Below are 26,201 nucleotides of genomic sequence, written 5' to 3' on the forward strand. Positions count from 1 at the left end.
GGTGGTGACCTTGGCCTGAATGTAAAAAAAAAAAATGTGGATTAAGCAACCACTTTATGGAATCCTTTGCGCTTGTGCTTAGTGCCAGTTTCATGATATGAAATAATTTGTAATGTGATCGGGATCTGGCTTTTTGGAGCAATTCTCTTCCTTGCTACATTAGTCAGGCTGAAGAGGTTTCAACTGAAGTGTTGCAAATTCACAGTAATTGACTACCAGTTGAGTCCTCACCTCTGGTTTCCAGGGAAAGGTCAGAAACAAATGAACTCAGTGGCCACTTTATTAGGTACCTCTTATAGTCATAGTCATACTTTATTGATCCCGGGGGAAATTGTTTTTCGTTACAGTTGTACCATAAATAATAAATAGTAATAAAACCATCAATAGTTAAATAGGAATATGTAAATTATGCCAGTAAATTATGAAATAAGTCCAGGACCAGCCTATTGGCTCAGGGTGTCTGACCCTCCAAGGGAGGAGTTGTAAAGTTTGATGGCCACAGGCAGGAATGACTTCCTATTACGCTCTGCGTTGCATCTCGGTGGAATGAGTCTCTGGCTGAATGTACTCCTGTGCCCACCCAGTACATTATGTAGTGGATGGGAGACATTGACCAAAATGGCATGCAACTTAGGCAGCATCCTCTTTTCAGACACCACCGTGAGAGAGTCCAGTTCCATCCCCACAACATCACTGGCCTTACGAATAAGTTTGTTGATTCTGTTGGTGTCTGCTACCCTCAGCCTGCTGCCCCAGCACACAACAGCAAACATGATAGCACTGGCCACCACAGACTCGTAGAACATCCTCAGCATCGTCTGGCAGATGTTAAAGGAGCTCAGTCTCCTCAGGAAATAGAGACTGCTCTGACCCTTCTTGTAGACAGCCTCAGTGTTCTTTGACCAGTCCAGTTTATTGTCATTTTGTATCCCCAGGTATGTGTAATCCTCCACGATGTCCACCCTGATCCCCTGGATGGAAACGGGTCACCGGTGCCTTAGCTCTCCTCAGGTCTACCACCAGCTCCTTAGTCTTTTTCACATTAAGCTGCAGATAATTCTGCTCACACCATGTGACAAAGTTTCCTACCGTAGCCCTATACTCAGCCTCACCTCCCTTGCTGATGTATCCATCTATGGCAGAGTCATCAGAAAACTTCTGAAGATGACAAGACTCTGTGCAGTAGCTGAAGTCCGAGGTGTAAATGGTGAAGAGAAAGGGAGACAAGACAGTCCCCTGTGGAGCCCCAGTGCTGCTGATCACTCTGTCGGACACACAGTGTTGCAAGCACACGTACTGTGGTCTGCCAGTCAGGTAATCAAGAATCCATGACACCAGGGAAGCATCCACCTGCATCGCTGCCAGCTTCTCCCCCAGCAGAGCAGGGAGGATGGTGTTGAACGCACTGGAGAAGTCAAAAAACATGACCCTCACAGTGCTCGCCTAATAAAGTAGCCACTGAGTGTATGTTTGTGGTCTTCTGTTGCTGTAACCCATCAACTTTCAATGTGTTGTTCATTCAGAGGTGCTCTTCTATACACTCCTGTTGTAATGCACGGTTATTTGAGTCACTGTCACCTTCATGTCAGCTTGAACCAGTCTGGCCAATCTCTGCTGATCTCTCTCATTAACAAGGCATTTTCGCCCACAGAACTGCTGCTCACTGGATTTGTTTTTGTTTCTCGTGCCATCATTTGTAAACCCTAGAGACTGTTGTGTGTGAAAATCCGAGGAGACCAGCAGTTTCCTAGATACTCAAACCACCCCATCTGGCACCAACAATCATTCCATGGTCAAAGTAACTTGGATCACACCTCTTCCCCATTCTGATGTTTGGTCTACACACAAGAGGAAATTTGTAGATGCTGGAAATCCAGAGTAACACACAAAGTGCTGGAGGTACTCAGCAGGTCAGGCAGTATCTGTGGAAATGAATAGATAGTCAACGTTTTGGGCTGAGACCCTTCTTCAGGACTGAGAAGGAAGGAGGAAGATGCCAGAATAAAAAGGTGGGGAGTGGGGCTGAACTTCTTGACCATGTCTGCATTCTTTTATGCACTCGGTTGCTGCCACATGATTGCCTGATTCGATATTTGTATTAATGAGCTGATGTACATAATAAAATGGCCACTGAGCTTTGCTGAAATCAGATTGAAAGGTCACAGAGATAAGTGCTTCACTGCATGACAGTGGACATGCTCCTTCCTGACTTGCACTTCTGTCAGTCAGATTTCCATCCCAGAATCAGAAATGCATTCCAAGGAAGAAGACTATTCTGCTTATTTTCCCCAAGATGGCTGAGAACAATCTGTAACGTTTTCTGTGGAGCGTTGGAAGCTGTGAACTGGATAGCAGTTGAGAAATTATGAGAGGCAAAGTTAGAGTAGACAGTCAGGGTCCTTTTCCCAAGGTAAAAATATCAAGTACTTGACATCCCGCCGAAGGGCTTTGGCCCGAAACGTTGACTGTACTTTTTTCCATAGATTCTGCCTGGCCTGCTGAGTTCCTCCAGCATTTTGTGTGTTACTCGGATTTCCAGCATCTGTAGATTTTCTCTTGTTTGTGATTTAAATACTTGAGGACACAGCTTTAAGGTGGGGGGGAGGAGCTTGAAGGCGATTTACAGGAAAGATTCTTTGCACGGAGTGTGGTGGGAGGTCTGGAGCAGGCTGCCAGAAGAGGTGGTTGAAGCAGTTATGGCAGTGGTGCTCAAATGGCTTGAGATAGGCACATGAATATGCAGGAGTGTAGGGATATGGATCATTGAACACATTCAGTTGTTCAGTACAATGTACAGAAGGGATGTCAGAGGCAGTTCACACAGAGATTGGGTGGGTGTGTGAAACTTGCCGCTGGGGCCGGGGTGGTTGAAGAGGTAGGCACGTTAGGGACATTAAGAGACTCTTGGGTAGCAACAGGGATGAAAAGAAAATGGAGGGAAGGGTTAAATTGATCTTGGAGTAAGTTAAAGGATCGGCCCAACATGATGGGCTGATAGGCCTGTACTATCCCCTGCTCCACCCATTTACCTTTCCCCTCACCTGACCTCACCTATCACCTTCTAGCTTGTACTCCTTCCCCTCCTCCTCATTCTGGCTTCTGTCCCCTTCCCTTCCAGTCCTGATGAAGGGTTTTGGCCCAAAATGTCCTCTCCATAGACGCTGTCTGACTTGCTAAGTTTTCTCAGCATTTTGTGTGTGTTACTGTACTACAATGTTCTAGGTTATAATTGGCACCATGTTCAGCACAATTATTGTGGGCTGAAGGGCCTTTTCCTGTGTTGTACTGTGTGTTCTAAGAATAAGACGACCTTCCTGGAGTCCTGGCCGATATCCATTTCTCAGCTTGCCTGACTCTCTGGTTGTTAATGTATTGTTGTTTATTGGAGCTTCCTGTGCAAAGGTATATGGCTGCATCTCTTTGACTGCAACATTGCAACAACCAAAAAGAGAAGTGCAGGTCTCTCTGTCCTTCTGCATTGACTCTGGCGTTTTGGTTTGAGGTGGGGTGGGGGGATTTGGAGGGCAGTACGGGCTGGCTGCTCTCTGCGGATGCTTCATTAATGGTGTTCAATGTTTCCCTGCAGGGGCCAGTGAGGAAGACGAGGGCGATGACATGCTGCTGAAGCACCGGAATGAATTTTGGTGGTTCCCCCACATGTGGAGCCACATGCAGCCTCACCTCTTCCACAATGAGACCGTCCTGGCCGAGCAGATGAAACTTAACAAACAGTTCGCACTGGTAGGTGGTCGTGTGTTTGCCTTTTGTTAGGTTGTGGCATGATTGCGTTCACTTCCCAGTAGGATGTGACATGCTTGTGTTCTCTCCTCAGAAAGGCAGGTGGTTCATTTCCTGGTTGGTTGTTGTGTGCTTCTGTTAGGTGGTTGTCCTTGTATTCGCTTTCTGGAAAAGTAGAGTCATAGAACACTTTTACACAGAAACAGTCCATTCAGCCAACCTAGTCCATGGCAGACTATTAATCTGCCAAGACCTGCCGACTTGCACCCAGAACATCGCCCTTCATACCCCTCCCATCCATGTATCTATCCAAATGTCTCTTCAACATTGAAATTGAACCTGTAGCCAGCACCTCCACTGGCAGCTCGTTTCCCCTCATGTTCCCCTTAAACATTTCACCTTTCACCCTTAACCCATAACTTGCAGCCTCACCCAAGCTTAGTGGAAAAAGTCTGCTTGCACCTGCTCTATTTATACACCTCTTAATATTGTCCATCAGATTTCCCCTCAAGCATCTACAGTCTAGGAAATGATGTCCTAACCTTCTCAGCCTTTCCATATTGATTGTTGACTTTACGGTAAGTTGTTGTGTGCGTGTGTTCGCTGACTCTCTGCTTCACAGATCCCACAGTTAGTCCCCACTCCCAGTGCAGTCTGTGTGGAGTTTGTCTATTCTCCCTGTAACCCAGGGCCATTGGGAGGAACCAGAGAGTTTGCTTGGCTCAGGCAGCAGTGAGGGCAAGCAGTTAATCATGGAGCATACAAAGGAGGCGGAGATCCAGGTGGTTTGGTGACGGTTGGATCAATACTGAGTGATTGATTAATACAAATCGATGGGTGGACTGTGTAAGATTATAAACAGTGGTAATTAGCCTTATGGGGAATTTATAAAGATCATTGAGAAGATGGGGAGCAGCGAGGCAGACTCAGCTGCAGATCTCGCGTGAGGGTAAATTTTGATGCTCCGTCACCTCTGGTGTCCCTGAGACATACTGGTAGGTGAAGTGTCTACATGTGGGGGTTTAAAAAAAAAAGCAAGGGATATTCATTGGCATGTAAGAGAGAATAAGTTGCAGGGATTCAGGAAAGTGTTCTTTTTCCAAACTAATCGTCAGAAAAGTTGAACGTCGAGAACAGGGATAGGTAGTTCCTTTCTGCCTGGAATAGTTAGCTGTGTTTGCTCCCCATCTCTCTTTGATCCTCCCTTGAATTCTTCTTCACCCCTACTGGGATGAGGTCACTAACAGCAGTTCCCAGAGTCCTCTGTCCTGGGTCAGGTGTCCTGCCTTTCAAAGATCCTTCCTCTCCGAGGGATGAGGTCTTTGGAGCTTCTGTTGGCGTTTCTGTAGAGCTAGGTTTTTATGGGATGGGGTTGCTAGCTCCATGTCCAACCCTCCACCTTTCGCAGCCGGGCTTGTAACCGTGCATGGCGGAGTACTCATCTTGCAAACATCTTTTAAACTTCATCCGTGAGTTTTTCAAGTCCTGATTGCCTTCAGGGGGAGAGGTGACACAGATGAAGAGGTGTTTCCCAAGGCCACTTCAGTTAGACAGCTGTAACTCAGACAAGAGAAAACCTGCAGATGCTGGAAATCCAGGCAAAGCGCACGCTCACGCACACCTGGCCAGGCCAGGGCTGAAACCCTTCAGCAGGACCAGAGAAAAGCTGAAGAGTCAGAGTCCGAAGGTGGGGGAGGGAGAAACACAAGGTGATGGGTGAAACCGGAGAAAGGGAGGGGTGCAATAAAGAGCTGGGAAGTTGATTGGTGAAAGAGATACAGGGCTGGAGAGGGAGGAGTCTGACAGGAGAGTACAGATGGCCATGGAAGAAAGAAAAGGGGAGAGGAGCACCAGCGGGAGGTGATGGGTGGGCAAGGAGATGAGTTGAGAGGGAGCAAAGGGGATGGGGAATGGTGAAGGTGGGGTGGGGGCATTACCAGAAGTTTGATAAATCTATGTTCACACCATCAGATTGGAGGCTACCCAGATGAAATAGAGGTTTTGCTCCTGCAACCTGAGTGTGGCGTCATTGCGACAGTAGAGACAGCCACAGATTGACATATCACAATGGGAAGTAGTATTAAAAAAGGTGGCCTCCGGGACATCCCGCTTCTGGTGGGCAGAGCGTAAGGACTCAGTGAAGCGGTCTCTCGGTCTATGTCGGGTCTCACTGGTATACAGGAGGCCACACTGGGAGCACCGGATTCAGCAGATGACGCCAACAGACTCGCAGGTGAAGTGTTGCTTGACCTGCAGGGACTGTTTGGGGGCCCTGAATGGTAGTGAGGGAGGAGGTGTAGGGGCAGGTGTAGCACTAGTTCCACTTGCAGGGATTAGTACCAGGAGGGAGATCAGTGGGACAAACGGACAGGGGAGTCGTGTAGGGAGCGATTCCTGTGAAAAGCAGAAAGTGAGGGGTGGGAGGAAGGGGAGGGAAAGATGTGCTTGGTGGAAGGATCCTGTTAGAGATGGCAGAAGTTCCATAAAGAAGCTCTAACTGCCTCCTTTGGCCTAGACTCCACCAGCTGAGGAGCCAATGATCTATATCTCACCTCCTTGAATCATCCCCAACTCTTCAGTGAGATCAACTCTTGATCTTCGTCACTCATGGGTGTCTGTTGTGGAATACTCTCAAGGCTTGCATGTTTTAATCTTGGAAAGAAAAATACAAAATTGAAGGAGTTTCATAGCTACGAGGGCATTCTTTATACTGAAAAGTTGTCACATGAATAATGAAGATCTGTTTATGGAACTGAAGCACGTCCATTAATCTTTGGAATTTCTGGAACCAAAAATAAAATTGCCTGTGGCTACCTCTGACTTCTGTTGAAGAGAAGTGGCCTCGTTATTTTCACGTTCCATTAACTGATTGCAGTTCCAAGCCACTGGAACTTCAGTCTGGCTTATTATTGTTTGTAATTACTAAAGACAAATCTGGAGGGTTGCTCTCCCTGACAAGTCAATAAGAAGCTGTACTGAAACCCTAATTTGTCAAAGCAAACTGTTTAACAGTGGGGATCAGTCAGCATGGTGGTAGAATGCACTGGGGGGGTCCGGGGTTATTTTGCTGGGCGATGGGGCTTCACAAGACTCGGAATCAGGTTTATCATCACTGACTTGTGAAATGTCCTGTCTTGTGGCAGCGGTACTGTGCAATATATAAACTAAACTATACAATGAGGAACACGAGGAATTCTGCAGATGCTGGAAATTCAAGCAATACACATAAAAGTTGCTGGTGAACGCAGCAGGCCAGGCAGCATCTCTAGGAAGAGGTGCAGTTGACGTTTCAGGCCGAGACCATTCGTCAGGACTAACTGAAGGAAGAGCTAGTAAGAGATTTGAAAGGGGGAGGGGGAGATCCGAAATGATAGGAGAAGACAGGAGGGGGAGGGATGGAGCCAAGAGCTGGACAGGTGAATGGCAAAAGGGGATATGAGAGGATCATGGGACAGGAGGCCCAGGGAAGAAAGATGGGGGGGGGGGGACCCAGAGGATGGGCAAGAGGTATAGTCAGAGGGAGGAATACTGTGTATGTGTGTGTATATAGATACAGCTGTATAGAAATGGTTGTGTGTGTGTGTGTGTATATATATTTATATATAGCAAAAAGTGAGGTAGTGCACATGGGTTAATTGTCTGTTAGAATTCTGATGATAGAGATGAAGAAGCTGTTCCTGAAACATTGTGTGTCTTCAGCTCTTGTATCTTCTCCTTGTTGGTTCTAATGAGAAGAGGGCATGTCCTGGGTGGTGAGAGTTCTTCATGGTGAATGCCACCTTGAGGCATCACTTTTGAAGGTGTCCTCAATGGTGGGGGGGGGGGGCTTCTACCCATCATGCAGCTGGCTGAGTTTAAGTTTTTTTTTACAATCCTGTGTATTGGAGCTTCTGTACCAAACAGTGATATAACCAGTCAGAGCTCTCTCTGCATGCATCTGTAGAAATTTGCTCATGTTTTTGGTGACATGTATAATCTCCTGATGAAGTGTGGCCACTGGTGTGCGACCTTCATTGTTGCAACGATGTATTGGGCTTAGGACAAATCTTCAGAGATGTTGACACTCGGGAGCTCAACCCTCGCCCTTCTACTGCTGACCCTTTGAGAACTGGTGTGTTTTCTCCCAATTTCTCCATCCTGAAGTCCACAATCAATTCCTTGGTCTTAGTGACGTTGAGTGCAAGGTTGTCGTTGCGACACCACTCAACCAGCTGGTCTGTCTGACTCCTGTGCACCACCTGAGATTCTGCCAGCGACGGTTGTGTCATCAGTGAATTAGTAGATGCTGTTTGAGCTGTGCCTAGCCACGCGGTCATGAGTGTAGAAAGAGAGTTGAGCAGTGGGCTGAGTACACGTGTTTGAGGCACGTCTGTGTTGATTGTCAGTACTGGCTGTCGTCTCCCAATAAGGAACGCAGAAGTCCAGTTGCAGAGGGAGGTCCAGAGGTCCAGGCTTTCAGCTTTGTTGATTAGTACTGAGGGAGTGATAGTGTTGAATGCTGAGCTGTAATCAACAAACAGCAGCCTGAGCCTGACCTAGGTATTGCTGTTGTCCACGTGCTCCAAGTCTGAGTAGAGGGCCAGTGAGATTGCATCTGTTGTTGACATGTTGTGGTGATGGGCAAATTGCAGTGAGCCCAGGCCCTTGCCCAGACAGGAGTTGATCCAAGCCATGAGCAACCTTTCAAAGCACTTCATCACAGAAGACGCAAGTGCAACTGGACGATGGTCATTGAGGCAGCTCACTGGGCTTTTCATGGGCACAGGTTTGGCTGTTGCCCTCTTTGAAGCAGTTAGGAACCTCTGATTGCAGCAGTGAGAGATTGAAGATCTCCTTGAATACTCCTGCTAGTTGGTACAGATTTTCAGTGCCCAACCAGGTACACCATTGGGGCCTGACACCTTGCGAGGATTCACCCTCTTGAAAGGTGTTCTGGTGTCAACCTCTGAGACCAATGTCATAGGGTTGCCAGATGCTGCTGAGATTTGCTTAAGTGTAGCTTTATTCGTCCCTTTCAAAGTGTGCGTAAAAGGTGTTGAACTCGTCTGGGAGTGAAGTATCACGGCCATTCATGATGATAGGTTTTGCCTTGCAGAAAGTAATGGCCTGCAAACCCTGCCAAAGCTGACGTGCATTGGATTCTGTCTCTAAATTCACTCGGAATTTCGTACTCGCTCTTCAGTCGGTCGTACCTGGACTTGTGGAGTTCTGGATCATCGGTCCTGCTCATCCACAGCTTTCAGTTTGGGTACGTCTGGTATGGTCTCGAAGGCACACACTCAGCAACAGAAGTGTTAGTGAATTTTGATCAAAGGGACAGCTCGTCCATTGGGAATTTATGACCAAGGAGCAGTGAGTCAGATTGGTTTTCCTGTCTGAAACAGTCATGTGCACAAGTGATTAATGATGGACTAAATTAAGAACACAGTATTCCGTTTGGTTCAGTCACCTATCAGCCAATGCTGATACTCTGGGAAGACGTTATAGCTGTGCAGAATTATAAAGGGTGATCATTGGCTGCCTGTCCACACCCTCGGAATTTATGGAGAGGCTGAGGCCAGGCGTCAGGTAAGGTGAATGTGACCCACTGAAAGACACATTCTGGTATGTTTGAAGGTGATTGCCAAAAGCATCCAGGGGTGCCTACAAAATGGAGCACTAATGAACCACCGTTTTGCTATATCCACCATTTAGTAAAATCATTGCTTACTTTTGATCATGGCTGATCCTCTCAACCACAGTCTCCTGCCTGCCTTCTCCCCCATATCTTTGGCCGTTCTTACGAATCAATATAAACAAGTAAACAAACTGTGGACAAGTAGAGGATAAACATGCAGTGGCCACTTTATTAGGTACAGGTATGGAACCCAGTGTAGTCTTCTGCTGTAGCCCATCCACTTCAATGTTCAGCATGTTGTGTGGTCAGAGATACGATTCTGCACACCATTGTTGCAACACGTGGTTATTTAAGTGACTGTCGCCTTCCTCTCTTCTTGAACCAGTCTGGTCATTCACCGAATTCTCTCATTAACGAGGTGTTTTGATCCACAAAACTGACACCCACTGGATGTTTTTTTTGTTCTTTTGCACCACTCTCTAAACTCTAGAGATCGTTGTGTGTGAAAATCTCAGGAGATCAGATACTTAAACCACCCGTCTGGCACCAACAATAATTCCATGGTCAAAATTATATTTCAGCCCCGTTCTGATGTTTGGTCTTGACCATGTGTGCATGCTTTTATGTATTGAGTTGTTGCCACATGATTAGCTGATTTAATATTAGATCTTTCCATAGCTTGGATGTTATATGGGTCACTGGTATTACAGTTTCAAAGGGTCAGCTTCTGAATGTGCATTAGAATGAGATTTCCTCCGTGAGATCAAAATGTGTTATAATTTTACCCTTTTTTTTTGGCTTTTGCTGTCATGAAAGTTGCAGGTGCGGTGTCAAAGCAGACTGTATGTTAATTCGGAAATTTCCTTTTTTCTAACTTAAAGTGGTTGACTCTGACAGTGTTCTGGTTACATCGCCTGACCAGGAACCCCAAGGTCTAGACAACCATCCTGGGCATGAGCTCAGCTCCCATTAGCTTGTGAATTTAGATACAATGCTCTAAATGAGATCAGGAGTGAAAGAACGAGCATTGGTTATGGTGATCATGTGATCATTAAAATTCTGATGAAGGGTCTCAGCCTGAGAAGTTGACTGTTTATTCCCCTCCATAGATGCTGCCTGACCTGTGAGTTCCTCCAGCATTTTGCATGTGTTGCTCTACATTTGCAGAATCTCTTGTGTCACTAATATCCATTTTTTTTCTTTTTTTTTAACCACATCTGGCCACTTGGAGTTATTGTTTCACAGAATAGTACAACACAGAAACAGGCCCTTCAACCCATCTAGTCCATGCCAAATCCATTTAAACTGCCTACTTCCTATCACACTGCACCAGGACTGTAACCCTCCATACCCCTACCATCCATATACCTATCCAAACTTCTCTTAAACGTTGAAATTGAGTTTGCATTGCCAATTGTACTGGCTGCTCTTTCCACACTCTCAAAACCCACTGAGTGAAGATTCTCTTCATATTCCCCTTAAACTGTTCACCTTTCACCCTTAACCCATGACCTCTGGTTGTCATCCCATATCCAACCTCAGTGGAAAAAGCCTGCTTTCATTTCCCCTATCTATACCTCTCATAATTTTGTATACCAATATCAAATCTCCTCTCAATCTTCTACATTCTGAGGAATAATGTCCTAACGTCTTCAGCTTTTCCTTATAACTCAGATCCTCCAGACCTGGAAAAGCCCTTGTAAATTTTCTTTGTACTCTTTCCTGTAGGTAGGTACAGTAAATATTCCGCATTGTGATTCCAGGACTTTCCATTCATTTCCAAGTCCAAAGTCAAAGTGAAATCTGTTATCCAGGTACATACAGTGTATGTTACCATATACTACCTTGAGATTCACACATAAGAGTTGCTGGTGAACGCAGCAGGCCAGGCAGCATCTCTAGGAAGAGATGCAGTCGACGTTTCAGGCCGAGACCCTTCGTCAGGACTAACTAAAGGAAGAGGCTGGAAATTCAAGCAACACACATAAAAGTCGCTGGTGAACGCAGCAGGCCAGGCAGCATCTCTAGGAAGAGATGCAGTCGACGTTTCAGGCCGAGACCCTTCGTCAGCAACTTTTATGTGCGTTGCTTGAATTTCCAGCATCTGCAGAATTCCTGTTGACTACCTTGAGATTTATATTTTTGCAGGCATTTTCTGAAAAGTAAAGGAATAAAAGAGCATTCACCCAAAACCGTACGTAAAGATTGACAAATAATGTGCAAGAGAAGACAAGGTGTGGAAATAAAAAAATGATACTGACAACATGAACACTAGAGTTCTTGAAAGGGTCAAGGGTGAAAGCCACCTTTACTCGTCAAAGCAAGGATGTAATGCTGAGGCTTTATAAAGCACTGCACAGTCACTTGGAGTATTGTGAGCAGTTTTGGGCCCCTTATTTAAGAAAGGATGTGCTGACATTGGAGAGGGTTCATAGGAGGTTTGTAAAAATTATTCCCGGATTGAAAGGCTTATTGTATGAGGAGCGTTTGTTGCCTCTGGGCGTCTACTCACTGGAATTTAGAAGAATGAAGGGCGATCTCATTGAGGCCTATGAAATTTTGAAAGGTCTTGATAAACTGGATGTGGAGAGTATGTTTCCTATGGTAGGGGAGTCTATGACCAGAGGGGACAGCCTCAGAATAGAGGTACATCCATTTAAACTGAAATGAGGAATTTCTTTAGCCAGAGAGTGGTGAATCTGTGGAATCCATTGCCACAGGCAGTTGTGGAGGCTGTCATTGAGTATATTTAAGGCAGAGGTTCTTGATTAGTCAGGGCATGAAGTGTTAGGGGGATTAGGCAGGAGATTAGGGCTGAGAGGGAAAATGGATCAGCCATGATGAAATGGTGGAGCAGACTCAATGGGCCAAATGGCCTAATACTGCTCTTATATCTACTAGTCTAACTATATTTACATGTAGTAGGAACTTGCCATGAGTGTGGTGTGGGTCAGGGCACGCATGCAACAAAAAAGAACAACATCCAACAATTATAAAGAACTATTAAAAATAAATTTAGAGAATGGTTATGGAATAAAAAGTCTATAAATACATAAATACCAGTATGTGTCTACAATGTAAGCAGCATTATAAAGAGTGGCTTGCAGTGCATTGACTGGGGTAGTGGAGCAGGGGGTCGGGGGGGCTAACTGGAATGGCTGATCAGATTAACTGCCTGGGGTAAGAAATTTTTAAGATTGCTTTTAAGATTTTATAACTTTTAAGTGAGTCTGTAAAATGAGTTCCGAGTCAGATCCTTTTCTAGGTAAAACATAAATGTGTGAGTCTCAAAGCACTGTTCATTATTCTTGCTGGTAACAGAATAATGGAAAGTTCCCTCAGGGCTTCCATCATTGGAAGTAAATTCCTCACTTAAACAGGAGCTGAAGACCTCTGAGATTTGCTGTACAAAAAGTAGTCTGTATCAGTGTCTATTAATTGCACAACTCAGATTTCCATAGATGTCTGGGGATTTGAAATGACACGGTATCATTGGCCATCAGATCTGAGATGTACTCCCCAACCAGCCAGTATTAACAGTGGTCACTCTGGTAGTCATGGTTGTAGATGGTCTGCCTCCTCCCTGCTGGGGCTGGTAGGGAGGGAACAATTCCTCCCTTTTACAGCACATGAACCTGACAGATGTTTTGAAATGTAGCGACCTTTAATCACTGCGGAAAAAGCCATTGTCCTGCAGACTGCTCCTGGTTTATTCCTGTTTCTGGGGTCAGTAATGCAGCTTGGATACAAACTGCATTGTAATGGTGGTTTTAATTCACCAAGAAGGCTGGAGTAATAGGAATTTATTTTAGCAAAAAAAAGTACGACGCTAAGACTGAATCAGTGAGTGTTGATGGAGCCAGACAAGGAGCAGCCCTGCCCTCCGGCCATCATGATTGCGTGATGTTATTCCAGCATCAGTGAGCAGGGTTCAGTTCTGTGAGGAGTTTGTTCTCCTCGTGACTGCGTGGGTTTCCTCGCGGTGCTCCAGTTTCCTCCCACATTACAAAGACATCCGGGTTGAGGTTAGTGAGTTGCCAGCATGCTAGGTTGTTGCTGGAACCATGGCGACTTGCGGGCTCCCTCCAGCACATTCTCAGACTGTTGGTCGTCGAAGCAAATGACACCTTTCACTGTGTTTCAGTGTGCATACATGTGACAAATAAAGCTAATCTGTTTTTAATCTCACTAGCAATGGGGTTCGGATAGGTAGAACGCAGAACACTACAGCACAGTACAGACCCTTTGGCCCACGATGCTGTGCTAACCCTAAAATTCTGGTTCAAATTTATTTATCACATGTACATCGGAACGTACAGTGAAATGTCTTTGCATTAACAACCAACACGAACTGAGGATGTGACGGTGACGGCTTCTGAGTGTCACCACTCATTCTGACGCCAACGTGGCAGGTTCTCCTTGTTCAGCAAAATAAATTCCTTTCCGTTTACCCTCATGGACATTCACAAACTGGACAGATTTTTAACAGTAATCTGGTAGTTTTGTGATGACCATCATTATGTGCCGTGTCATGTGATGTGGGCAATCATAGTCTTCAACCGTGATTGTCCTTGGCAAATTTTTCTACAGAAGTCGTTTGCCATTGCCTTCTTCTGGTCAGTGTCTTTACGAGATGGGTGACCCCAGCCATTGTCAATACTCTTCAGAGATTTGTCTGCCTGGCGTCAGTAGTCACGTAACCAAGACTTGTGATATGCACCAGCTGCTTCCATGGCTTCACTTGACCCTGATCGGTAGGCTACGCAGGTGCTACACCTTACCCAAGGGTGACCTACACCTCCTTTGTTAGAGACGTATCTCCACCCGTCACCCGGTTTTCTGATCACCCTTATGATAATGGGAGTCTAATTTACAGATTCCATGTGGAAGTTATGAAAGCGAACTAGTTTTTTTTTCTTTTTCCTCTCCCCTCCACGATAAAAAGGACATGGGCTTTGCCTGTTAATCACACAGGATACTAGAGGCATACATACTGAAGGGACCATGAAGAGAGCTGCAGTCCTGCTGGAAGCGAGTTGCTGTTATCAGCCATCACTGGCGTACAATGGACCTGTTCCCCAGGGCCCCCATGAGCAGTCAGTGGAACGGCTCCAGTATTGGGAAGGTGATTCCCTTTTACTGCTCTCTGGCTGAAAGAGAAGGCAGGGCCCGCAGATCCCTGCAGCTTTGTGCTGTGAGTGTGCTTGACTGCTTACTCAGGATAATATATTTAAGATTCAGGTTTATTTATCATGTGTATACAGTGAAATGTGTCGTTTGCATTAATGACCAACATAATGGTGGGTGCTGGGGACAGCCTGCCCACAATGCTGGGCAGAACAACACAAAACAGCAAATCAGAATGCAACAAGCAACAAAACAAACTCCATCGCTCCATCCCACTCTCACACATACACAATCCTCTAATTTCAGGGTATCCCATCTTCAAACTCCAGCTTCCAGTGGACTCAGATTTGCAGACATCGTGCCTTTGATTTCCCCAGCCAACATGCAGAGATTCACAGACTTGACTTCGGCCAATAGGCCTTGACTTCCAATTCAGCCCTCGGGCCTCCATCGCAGGATCCTCCGATCACCCAACACTAGGCCTTGAACTCTACTCTCACTGATTCTCATACCCAGGGGTCATCAGATCTTATTCCTGCTGCCCACAAGGAACTCTTCTGGAACTGCTGACCTCCTGCCTTTTGGCCATACTGGTCTGCCTGACATCTGGCTGGACATCCCAGCCCAGTCCACAGGCCTTCAGTGTTGCTAAATGCAACACAAACAGTAATGTAAACTGGTTGAATCATGCCAATCGCTTGAGAAGACTCTCTCCGTGACAGCATCAGCCATATATTTCTTTTGCTTGTAGGAAGCGGAAATAAAGAGGAAGTTCTGCATTTGTAAACCATCTTTCACGACCTCAGGACACGCAGTGTTTTCCAGCCATTTCCTGAAAGAGCTCTAAGAATTAAAGTCAAATTTGTAATCAACGCAGGAGATTCTGCAGGTGCTAGAAATCCAGAACAATACGTAGAAATTGCTGGAGCTGGCAGCACTGAGACAGTTGATGTTTCAATAAACAGGGCCTGATGAAGGATCTCAGCCCTTAATGTGAACTTCTTATTTCCTTCCATCGATGCTGCCTGATCTGCTGAATTCCTCCAGCACTTTGTGTGTGTTCCCCACCTTCTGTCTGCCCCCTTCCTTTCCAGACAATAGACAATAGGTGCAGGAGTAGGCCATTTAGCCCTTCAGGCCAGCACTGCCATTCACTGTGATCATGGCTGATCATCCACAATCAGTATCCAGTTCCTGCCTTTGATTCCGCTATCTCTAAGAGCTCTATCCATCTCTTTCTTGAAAGCATCCAGAGATTTGGCCTCCACAGCCTTCTGGGGCAGAGCATTCCATATATCCACCACTCTCTGGGTGGAAAAAGTTTTTCCTCAACTCTGTTCTAAATGGCCTACCCCCTTATTCTTAAACTGTGGTCTCTGGTTCTGGACTCACCCATCAGCGGGAACATGCTTCCTGCCTCCAGCGTGTCCAATCCCTTAATAATCATATGTTTCAATAAGATCCCCTCTTAGCCTCCTAAATTCCAGAGTATACAAGCCCAGTTGCTCCAATCTTTCGACATATGACAGTCCCGCCATCCCGGGAATTAACCTCGTGAACCTACGCTGCAATCCCTCAATAGCTAGAATGTCCTTCCTCAAATTTGGAGACCAAAACTGCACACAGTACTCCAGGTGTGGTCTCACCAGGGCCCTGTACAACTGCAGAAGGACCTCTTTGCTCTTATACTCAATTCCCCTTGTTATGAAGGCCAGCATGCCATTAGCTTTCTTCACTGTCTGCTGTACCTGCATGCTTGCTTTCAGTGACTGATGTACAAGAACACCTAGATCTCGTTGTACTTCCCCTTTTCCTAACTTGACTCCATTTAGATAATGATCTGCCTTCCCGTTCTTACCAAAGTGGATAACCTCACATTTATCCACATTAAACTGCATCTGCCCACTCACCCAGCCTGTCCAAGTCACCCTGCATTCTCATAACATCCTCCTCACATTTCACACTGCCACCCAGCTTTGTGTCATCGGCAAATTTGCTAATGTTACTTTTAATTCCCTCATCTAAATCATTAATGTATATTGTAAACAGCTGCAGTCCCAGCACTGAACCCTGTGGTATCCCAATAGTCACCGCCTGCCATTCCGAAAGGGACCCGTTAATCGCTACTCTTTGTTTTCTGTCAGCCAGCCAATTTTCAATCCATGTCAGTACTCTGCCCCCAATACCATGTGCCCTAATTTTGCCCACTAATCTTCTATGTGGGACTTTATCAAAGGCTTTCTGAAAGTCTAGGTACACTGCATCCACTGGCTCTCCCTTGTCCATTTTCATAGTCCTGACCAAGGGTCTCAGCCGGAAATCATAGTGGACTTCTGGAAGCTGCAGATGAGACATCCTCCTCTGTGAATACACGGCTCTTCGGCAGAGGGAGTTAAGTGTATCGAGTTCCTGGGAGTTCACGCCACAGACGACCTCACCTGGTCCTTCAATATCACCTCCCTGAACACGAAGGCACAGCAGCGCCTGCATTCTTACAGAGATTGAGACAAGCGAGGCTACACTCACACTCAGAGTCAGACACTCTCTGTCTGTCACACACACTCACACTCTAACAGGAGCACCATTGAGGACGTCCTGACAAGCTGCATCTCCATCTGGTATGAGAGTTGCGGAGCATCCAACTGGAAGTCTTTACAAAGGACTGTGAGAACAGCTGAGAGGATCATAGGTGTCTCCCTGCCATCCATCAGAGATGTTTATCAGGAGTGCTGTGTACCCAGGGCCCTTGGTATTTTTAAGGATCCCACCTATCCAACATCCTCTTTGACTTTCTACCATCTGGGAGGAGACTCCGATGCATAAAAACAAGAATGGTCGGGATGAGAAACGGTTTCTTCCCCCAGGCCACTGGGTTCTTGAACTCCTTGTTGCATCACATTCAAAGTGTCACTGGTTAATCTGTTTTATACCTGACAATATTTAATATTATTGCACTTTACTTTGCTTATTTATGTGTAACCCATTTGTAGATTTTATCTTTGCTCTCCTAAGTTATTGTGTGTTATAGTGTACTACAGTGCTTTACGCCCTGGTCTGGAGAGATGTTTTCTTGTTTGACAGTATACATGTGTGTAGTTAAATGACAATAGGCTTGACTCGAAGCATCTACTCTTTTCTTCTCTCCATTGATGCTGCCTGACGTGTTGAGCTAACCAGCATTTTGTGTGTGTTGTTCGTGATGGGAAGCTTGTAGTTTGTGGCAGCAGTGCAGTGGAAGACATAAAGCTACTACAGGTCGACCTTCACTTATCCGGCACCACTGGGACCTGAGGAGTGCCGGATTAGCGAAAATGCCGAATTACAGAAGGATCACATTAAGCATAATCAGTGCCAGATTATTGAAGGAACCGGATTACAGGTAATCGGATTAGTGAAGGTCGATCTGTATAAAATACAAAATAAGTAACACCAAAAAAAAAATGAGGTAGAGTTTGTGGACTGTTCTAAAATCTGATGGCAGAGGGAAAGAAGCTGTTTCTGAATCATTAAGTGTAGATATTCAGGCTCCTGCACCACCACCTTAATGGTCACAATGAGAAGAGGACTTGTCCTGGATGGCGAGGGTTTGTAATGATGGATACAGCCTTCTTGGGGCTGTGTGTTCTGAACTTTCCCTTGATGGTGGGGAGGCTAGAGCCCACCATGCAGCTGGCTTGAATCTGCGGCCCTTGGCAGCTTTCCTTCAATCCTGTGCATTGGAGTTTCCATACCAGACATTGATGCAGCAAGTCAGAATGCTCTCCTCCGTCATTTAATTTATTTATTCAAAGATGCAGCACGGTAATGGGCCCTTCCAGTCTAATTACACCCATGTGACCAATCAAGCTCACAGGGAATGTGGGAGGAAACCCACATAGTCACAGGGAGAATGTACAAACAGGCTGTGACGGGAATTGAACCCAGGTCACTGCATTGTAATAGTGTTGTGCTAACCACTCTACGTAAGGCTGGAATGATTGGATAAAGGAACAGTTAGTCTGTGAGCGGTGGCAGATTCAGCAGCAGGTTTATCCAACTTAAAAGAGCGATTCCACAAGAAGAGAGACTGTGTGATTGACAGAAGGGAGCAAGGAAGATGTGAGATCAAAAGACTTGACGATCAATAGTGCCAAACACTGGAGGACTGAGACTGGAGGTCTTCTCAGCAGCAAGTGGCTAAAAGATTTAATAAAGGCAACAGGTCTATTGATTTACAAAAGGGAGGAAGGTATATTGGATAAGTGTGGGATCCTTGGAGAGTAAAGATGGGAAATGGATCTGGTATAATTTGCTTTGTTGTTGTTTCAACCTACATGCTCGAGATGCTGCTGCAAGTAAGTTGTAAGATAAAATGAACTTCATTTGGTCTTATTTACATCAAAACATACAGTGAAGTATATAGGGGATATTTAAAATGGAGGGAGATAGATTCTGGATTAGTCGGGGTGTCAGAGGTTACGGGGAGAAGGCAGGAGAATGGGGTTGAGTGGGAAAATGCTTCGGTCATGATAGAATGGTGGAGCAGACTTGAAGGGCCAGAAGGCCTCATTCCGTTCCTATGGTCTATGTGTGTCGTTTGCGTCAAATCAAATCAGCAAGCGTTGTGCTGGGGGCAGCCTGCAAGAGTTGCCTCGCTTCAGGAATGTAGCATGGCCAGAACTCTCAGACCCTCACTGCACATCTTTGGAATAGGGGATGAAATTGGAGCATCTAGAGGAAACCCATGTGGTTCATTGTATCTGTACATCAGTGTACTTGTAAGTGTGGTGATAAACTTGACAAGAATATTAAGAATTCACAGTAGAGCACACAGCAGGATATCAGAAGGAAAACAGGTGGGCTGGTTTCAAACAGGAAGAACTTAGAACAGTCCCTGTCACAAGTTCAAAGTTCAAATTAAATTTCTGATCGAATTACAAATATTGTGACCATATACTATCCTGAGATTTTTTTTTTGCAAGCAGATTAGAACAAGGAAATACAATAGAATCCACGGGGAAAAGCTACACACAGACTGACAAGCAACAGATGTGCAAAAGAGAACAAACCATGCAAATAGAAACAAATATTTTTTAAAAATAATAATATGGAGGACATGAGTTACTGAGTCCTTCAAAGTGAGTCCATTGGTTGCGGAATCAGTTCAGAGTTGGAATGAGCGACGTTACCCATGCTGGCTCAGGAACCTGATGATTGAAGGGTAATGACTTTTCCTGAACCCTAGTGGTGTGTGTTCTGAGTTTCCTGATGGAAACAGCGAGGAGGGACCATGGTTTGGATGGTGGGGGTCCTTGACAATGATATTCCTTTTATCCCATCCTTCTCTCCCTCGCCCTCTCACCAGCTTGAGAATAGCTCTCTGAAGAGTTCCGGATCAGAGACCCTTTGCCATTTCTGTCAAAGGGTCTGTGACTTAAAACATTAACTCAGTTTTTCCCTTCACAGATGCTGCTCAATGCTGCAAAAGCAACATATTTCAGATTCAAGCCACTTTTTAAATGTTTTCCTCATTCTCGATAAGCACTGTTCAGCGGAATAAGTAATGGCAGAATATGAGGTGAAAGCACATTAGCAAGGAACCACCTGTGGGGGAAAAAAAATTGAGTTCATGTTTCAAGTTTGAGATCCTTCAGTTCTATAAATGAAATATCTCACGAGGGTATCTTAATTTCTGATTTGTATGCAAATTGAAGTGTTTCCAACTTTTTTTTTGTTTTTGTTTCAGATTCCCAGCTTTTTAATTTTTAGGAAGACCTGTCTTCATTTATTCTGGCCTGAATGCAACTCCAGACTAGTAAAGTTCAAGTTGATTGTCATTCAACCATACATGAAATACCCATGAATACAGCCAAATGAAACAGTGTTACTCTGGGATCAAGGTGCAAAACACAGTACCAACAGTCATACACAGCATAAAGCACACAAGATATGAGTAAAATACAGTCACACAAAAAATATAGTCCCAGTCCCTGAGGCCATTAAAGTTGCAGCAATCTGCAGTTGAACACAATACACCTTGTCTTCTGCTAAGTAAACACTGGGGGGACGGGGGCAGCAGCACCTTGGACACCACACCACAGCTACCCCAGCGCACCAACTCCAATGCCTCTCTCCTGGCTGGTTGTAAACAAGCAGCACCACTGCTTGAAGCAGAGTCTTTGCTATGACTGAGGTCATGCAGTTTCCTCGCCGTCTGCCAATAAATCAGTCAATCGGACTTGCAGCATTCCACATTAACTACGTCCAACAGGGTCTTGTGATCACAAGAAAAGTGACTAAGACAGTCACTCACTTAAGCTGCACACTGACTCCAACACCCCTCTGAGGCAGGCAGCAGCACCGTCTGCGTCAAGTTCAGCTCCTTCAGTTTCTCCACCAACAAGCAACTCACTAATGGTGCATATCTGCAGTATTTATAGTTTTTAATATCCAGCAGGGTGTTGCAATGTAAAAAATACAGTAAAAAAAAAAAAGACAGTAATACACTTGGTTGGCCCTGGACAAGCTACTGCGACCAAGTGCGCCGCCATCTTACTGGAAATGTAGACATTGAAAATCAACTCTAATCTGCCCCTGAGGTTTTCGTGGAGCAGACATGAGCAATCATTAGCTGATTGGGCCCATGTTATGTTTAAATAGTCTTTGTATGTTTGGGCATTCTTCCATTGTAACCGTTTGTAACTGTGTCTCCTTACTCTTGTAGGACCATGGAATCCCGATCAACATGGGCTACGCCATTGCCCCTCATCATTCAGGTGTGTATCCTGTCCACACGCAGCTGTACAAGGCTTGGAAATCCATCTGGGGAATCAAGGTCACGAGCACAGAGGAGTACCCCCACCTGAAGCCGGCGCGGTATCGCAGGGGGTTCATCCACAACGGCATTATGGTGAGTGGCTAGTCTCAAAGCACAACGAGGGCTCTGCGCTCCAGGACTACATGGGCTCTCATGCCTGGCTAGCTTGGACCACTGGTTGCATGGCCTTGTACAAATCCTTCTTCAAGTTCATGAACCATCAGCATCAACAGACTGTTCTGTAGGTCATAATGTCTGCATTCTTCCAGTGATCGCAGTTGGAAATTTACTCTCCAAAGCAGGAAAGGAATAACGGGCAACTATTTCAGAAGTAGTTCCAAACTCTGAAGTTTCTTTAAGCCTTTTCTTATTTGGGTGATGTGAACGTCACTACATGATGCACATTTAATGCAAAGATTACACAGAAAATTATCTCTGTCATATGTGCTTCGAAACATTGAAACATGCAGTGAAATGCATCATTTGTGTCAACGACCAACCAAGTCAAAGGATGTTCTGGGGGTAGTCAACAAGTGTTGCCACATTTCTGGCACCGACACAGAATTCCACAATTCACTCACCGTATCTTGTACTTTTTGGTGTGTAGGAGGAGCTGGAGCAGCTGGAACACATGCAGGTGGTCACAGGGAGAACCTGCAAACTCCCCACAGGCAGTGGCGGAAATGAACCCAGGTCACTGGTGCTGTGATAGTGTTATGCTAACCACAACTTCCTGTCAAATCTTGTTTGGAAATTTATTCCCCAACACAGAAGGATAAAACGGATAGATTTCCATTTCAGAAGTAGTTCCAAAGCCTGTGAAGTGCTTTCCTCTTGGGCATGAACATCAGCCGCAAGATGCACATTCAATATCCATCCCAGATTTCCCTTGCAGTGAGCTCTGCTTCCAATGATCTCTGTCTCTCTGTCTCTCTGTCTCGGCCATTTGGTGGGATTTGGCAGCAAATTGTGTTTGAACTTGACCCCTATTACTGTCTGTGTGGAGTTTGCAATGTTTTTCATGAGGCTACATGAGTTTCCCCTGGGTGTGCCAGTATCCTCTGTCCTGAGGACAAGGTAGGTTGGCAGATTAGTTAGCCGCAATAAATTGTCCCAAGTAGTAGTAGCAGGACACCTGATGGGAATGTGTGAGAGAATAACTGGGAGAATGGAATTGGTCTGAAACTCAGTGAGGGGTGGGTTGTGTGGAATACTGTAATGTCATGGAGAAATGTTAGGAAAATTAATAAATACAAGAACTTCTATAGATGCTGGAAGTCCAAAGTAACACACGGAATGCTGGAGGAATTCAGCAGATCAGGCAGCATCTCCAGAAATTAATAAATGGTCGACATTTCAGGTTGAGACTCTTCAGGACGTGGCCTGAAATATCCATTGTATATTCCTATATCCCTGTATTCCTATATTGGGAATGCCTGCAGCATTTTGTGTGTACACAGAGAGGCAATGCTGGTGGTTTCTGTTTCAGTGTGTGAACACAACAGATAGTTTACAAGGTTATGTTCAGAATCTGTGCACGCTTAACAGTGCGTAATGCCTGTGAAATAACTTGTCAGATAATTTTGTTGAATGTGATTACCAAATGGTGCAGAGGCAGCCCAAGGTAGTTTTGTTTGTAGCAGTTTTCAATGTACTGCCTTCCTGCAGATTTAGCAGTAGGTTTTGAGAAGGGAATTGTTGGGTACTCAGAGAAAGTCAAGAGCCATGGGGCAAACATGTGTCTCGTCATGATCTTCGCTCGCCACGGAGTGTTGCAGTACAGCCTTCATGGCTGTAGATCTTATCTGCCGGGACAGACCTCACATGCCAGGACAGCATGTCCCTATCTCACCAGAGCGTGGAGCCCTCTGGCTATCCTCTCATGGTTTAGCCCACCAGTCGAAGCAGTATACCAGGTTGTGGTTGCTGTTGTATGCAAACAGCTACGTGGAGCCACAGGTGAGAGCGAAGTGTCCTGTGGGGAACAAGGCTGAGAAAGTTATCCCAGAATGCACATGACAAGTCCTCCCCCTCCCTGGACACCCTGTGCACCCCAGTTCAGACTCTTAAGACAGCGGTCCCCAACCACTGGGCCGCAAAGCATGTGCTACCGGGCTGTGAGGAAACGATACGAGCCAGCTGCACCTTTCCTCATTCCCTGTCACGCACTGTTGAACTTGAACATAGGGTTGCCAACTGTCCCATATTTTCCAGGACATCCCGTATATTGGGCTAAATTGGTTTGTCCCATATGGGACTGCCCTTGTCCCGTATTTCCCCCTCTAAGGTAGAGCGTTCCTATGAAACTTTTCGTGCGGAAATGGCGTAAAGCGAAGAAGCAATTACCATTAATTTATATGGGAAAATTTTTTGAGCATTCCCAGACCCAAAAAATAAACTACCAAATCATACCAAATAACAGATAAAACCGAAAATAACACTAACATATAGTAAAAGCAGGAATGATATGATAAATACACAGCCTATATAAAGTAGAAATAATGTATGTACAGTATAGTCGGGAAGATTAAACCAAAACCGATTTGTGGAAAAAAAAATCGGCACGTACGCATATGCGCACGTCATATATGCACATGCGCACAGAGGTGCCCATGCAAGGCTTCATGGTCATGGTAGTCTTTCTTGGGGTAAACCCAAGTGTTCCATATTTGACTGCTACTTTTGTCCCTTATTTGGGAGTGAGAAAGTTGGCTCCCTAACTGTAGAAGACATGTCGAGGTGAGTTTAACCCTACTTGAACCCCCCCCCCCCCCCGCCCCAGTCGGCCGGTCCGCAAGAGCATTGTCAATATTAAACCGGTCCATGGTGCAAAAAAGGTTGGTGACCCCTGCTCTAGGAGACTGTTTACCCTACTGAATCTGTGCTGCCTGTCCTAAGTATTCTCATATCGCTGGCCTATCCCCTAATCCTCTTGAAAGTCATAAAGACGAAATTCTGCAGATTCTGGAAACCCAGAGCAACACACAAAATGCTGGAGGAGCTCCTCAAGTCAGGCAGCATTCTGGCTTTCTCCCCCTTCCTCTTCTGTCCTGATGAAGAGTCTTTGCCCAAAACATTGACTGTTTATTCCTCTCCATAGATGCTGCCTGACCTGCTGAGTTTCTCCAGCATTTTCTGTGTGTGCTCCCTTTGAAAATGCTCTTTTCGGACATTTATCCAATCTATTCTGAGTACATCGGAATGTACTCATTTTGAAATAATTTTCAAAATGCCTCTACTGCTGCCACTACAATACATTACAGATTCAAGCTACATATAGATATAAATGTTTTCTTCATTGTCAATAGTCAGTATTCAGGAGAATAGGTAATGGTATAACAGAACAGGAAGATTCTGTAGAAAGAGAAACCAAGTTAATGTTTTATGTTTGGATATCTTTCAGTTGTATAGCTAGAATATCTGGCAGGAGTGTTTAATTTCTACCTTTTATGCAGATCAAAGAAAAACTCAAGAGAATTTGGGCCTTTCACGACATTAGATGATAAAATTCTGTTAGCCGCTCTTGACATTTCTGTGATCCCAGGGAATTGCTTCAAAGGCAGGAACTAGTAAAGCAATGGTCATGCAATCTGTCCCTGGATTTGATCATTGGAAGCTTGTTGAAAGTTTAATATTGTTCAAGTTTAAGTTTATTGTCATTCATCTATTCACTTGTATATAGGTACATGAAACAATGTACCTTTAGAACCAAGATGCAAAACACAATACATATAATCCAATACATCACTTAAAATATTAACACAATAATTTTAACAGATAATTAAAAGATTCTGTAGATGTACAAGTTGACAGAAAGAGCATATACAACATGTCATTAAATACAGTACCCATAAAACATATTCACCCGCTTGGAAGCTTTCATATCTTATTGTTTTACAACATTGAATCACAGTGGATTTAATTTGCTTTTTTTTGAGCAACAGAAAAGACTTGTGTCAAAGTGGGGGGGGGGGAATCTATAAATTGGTCTAAATTTATTACAGATATAAAATACAAAATAATTGATTGCACAATTACTCCCCACCTCCCCTTCAAGTTAGTATTTATTAGATGCACTGTTGGCAATAATTAGAGCCTGAGTCTGTGTGGATAGTTCTCTCAGCTTTGCACATCTGGACACTGCAGTTTTTCCCAATTCTTCTTTACGAAACAGCTTCAAGCTCTGTCAGATTGCATGGGGACTGAGTGAACAGCCCTTTTCAAGTCCAGTCACACATTCTCAAGAGGATTCAGGTCTCAACACTGGCTTGGCCACTCCATGACACATTAACTTTGTTCTTTTTAAATCATTCCTGTTTAACTTTGGCTTTATGCTTGGGGTCATTGTCTTGCTGGAAAACAAATCTTCTCCCAAGTCGCAGTTCTCTGTCAGGCTGCATCAGGTTTTCCTCCAGGATTTCCCTGTATTTTGCTGCATTCATTTTACCCTCTCCCTTCACAAGCCTTGCACGCCCTGTGCAGTGAGCAGCACCACTGCATGGTGCAGCCACCACCATGCTTCAAGATTTCTGATGATGTGCAGTGCCTGCCTTAGCCAAACAGCATTTAGTCTAATGGCCAAAAAAACTCAATTTTGGTTTCATCAGACCATAGAACCTTCTAGCCAACTTCCCTGAGTCTCCCTACGTGCCTTCAGCAAATTCTAGCCGAAATTTCACGTGATTTTTTTCCGACAGTGACTTTCTCTTTGCCACTCTCCCATAAAGCTGCGACCGCTGAAGCACCCAGGCAGCAGTTGTTGTATGCACAGTCTGTCCCATCTCACCCACTGAAGCTTGTAACTCCTCCAGAGTTGTCACAGGTCTCCTGGTTGCCTCCCTCACTAGTCCCCTTCTTGCATGGTCACTCAGTTTTTGGGGACGACCTGCTCCAGGCAGATTTACAGCTGTGTCATATTCTTTT

General features: G+C 45.1%; 1 protein-coding gene across 1 annotated transcript in view; it reads left to right on the forward strand.

The window, feature by feature from the left end:
* Positions 1-26,201, forward strand: part of LOC140212191 (bifunctional heparan sulfate N-deacetylase/N-sulfotransferase 2-like) — a 566,492-nt gene that overhangs the window by 496,723 nt on the left and 43,568 nt on the right. Inside the window, exons 8-9 of the mRNA XM_072282865.1 lie at positions 3,587-3,741; positions 21,186-21,371. Of these exons, the coding sequence (XP_072138966.1) occupies positions 3,587-3,741; positions 21,186-21,371 (341 nt within the window). The remainder of the gene's footprint in view (positions 1-3,586; positions 3,742-21,185; positions 21,372-26,201) is intronic.

The sequence above is a fragment of the Mobula birostris genome, chromosome 18 (genome assembly GCF_030028105.1).
Source record: "Mobula birostris isolate sMobBir1 chromosome 18, sMobBir1.hap1, whole genome shotgun sequence".
NCBI classification, from domain to species: domain Eukaryota; kingdom Metazoa; phylum Chordata; class Chondrichthyes; order Myliobatiformes; family Myliobatidae; genus Mobula; species Mobula birostris.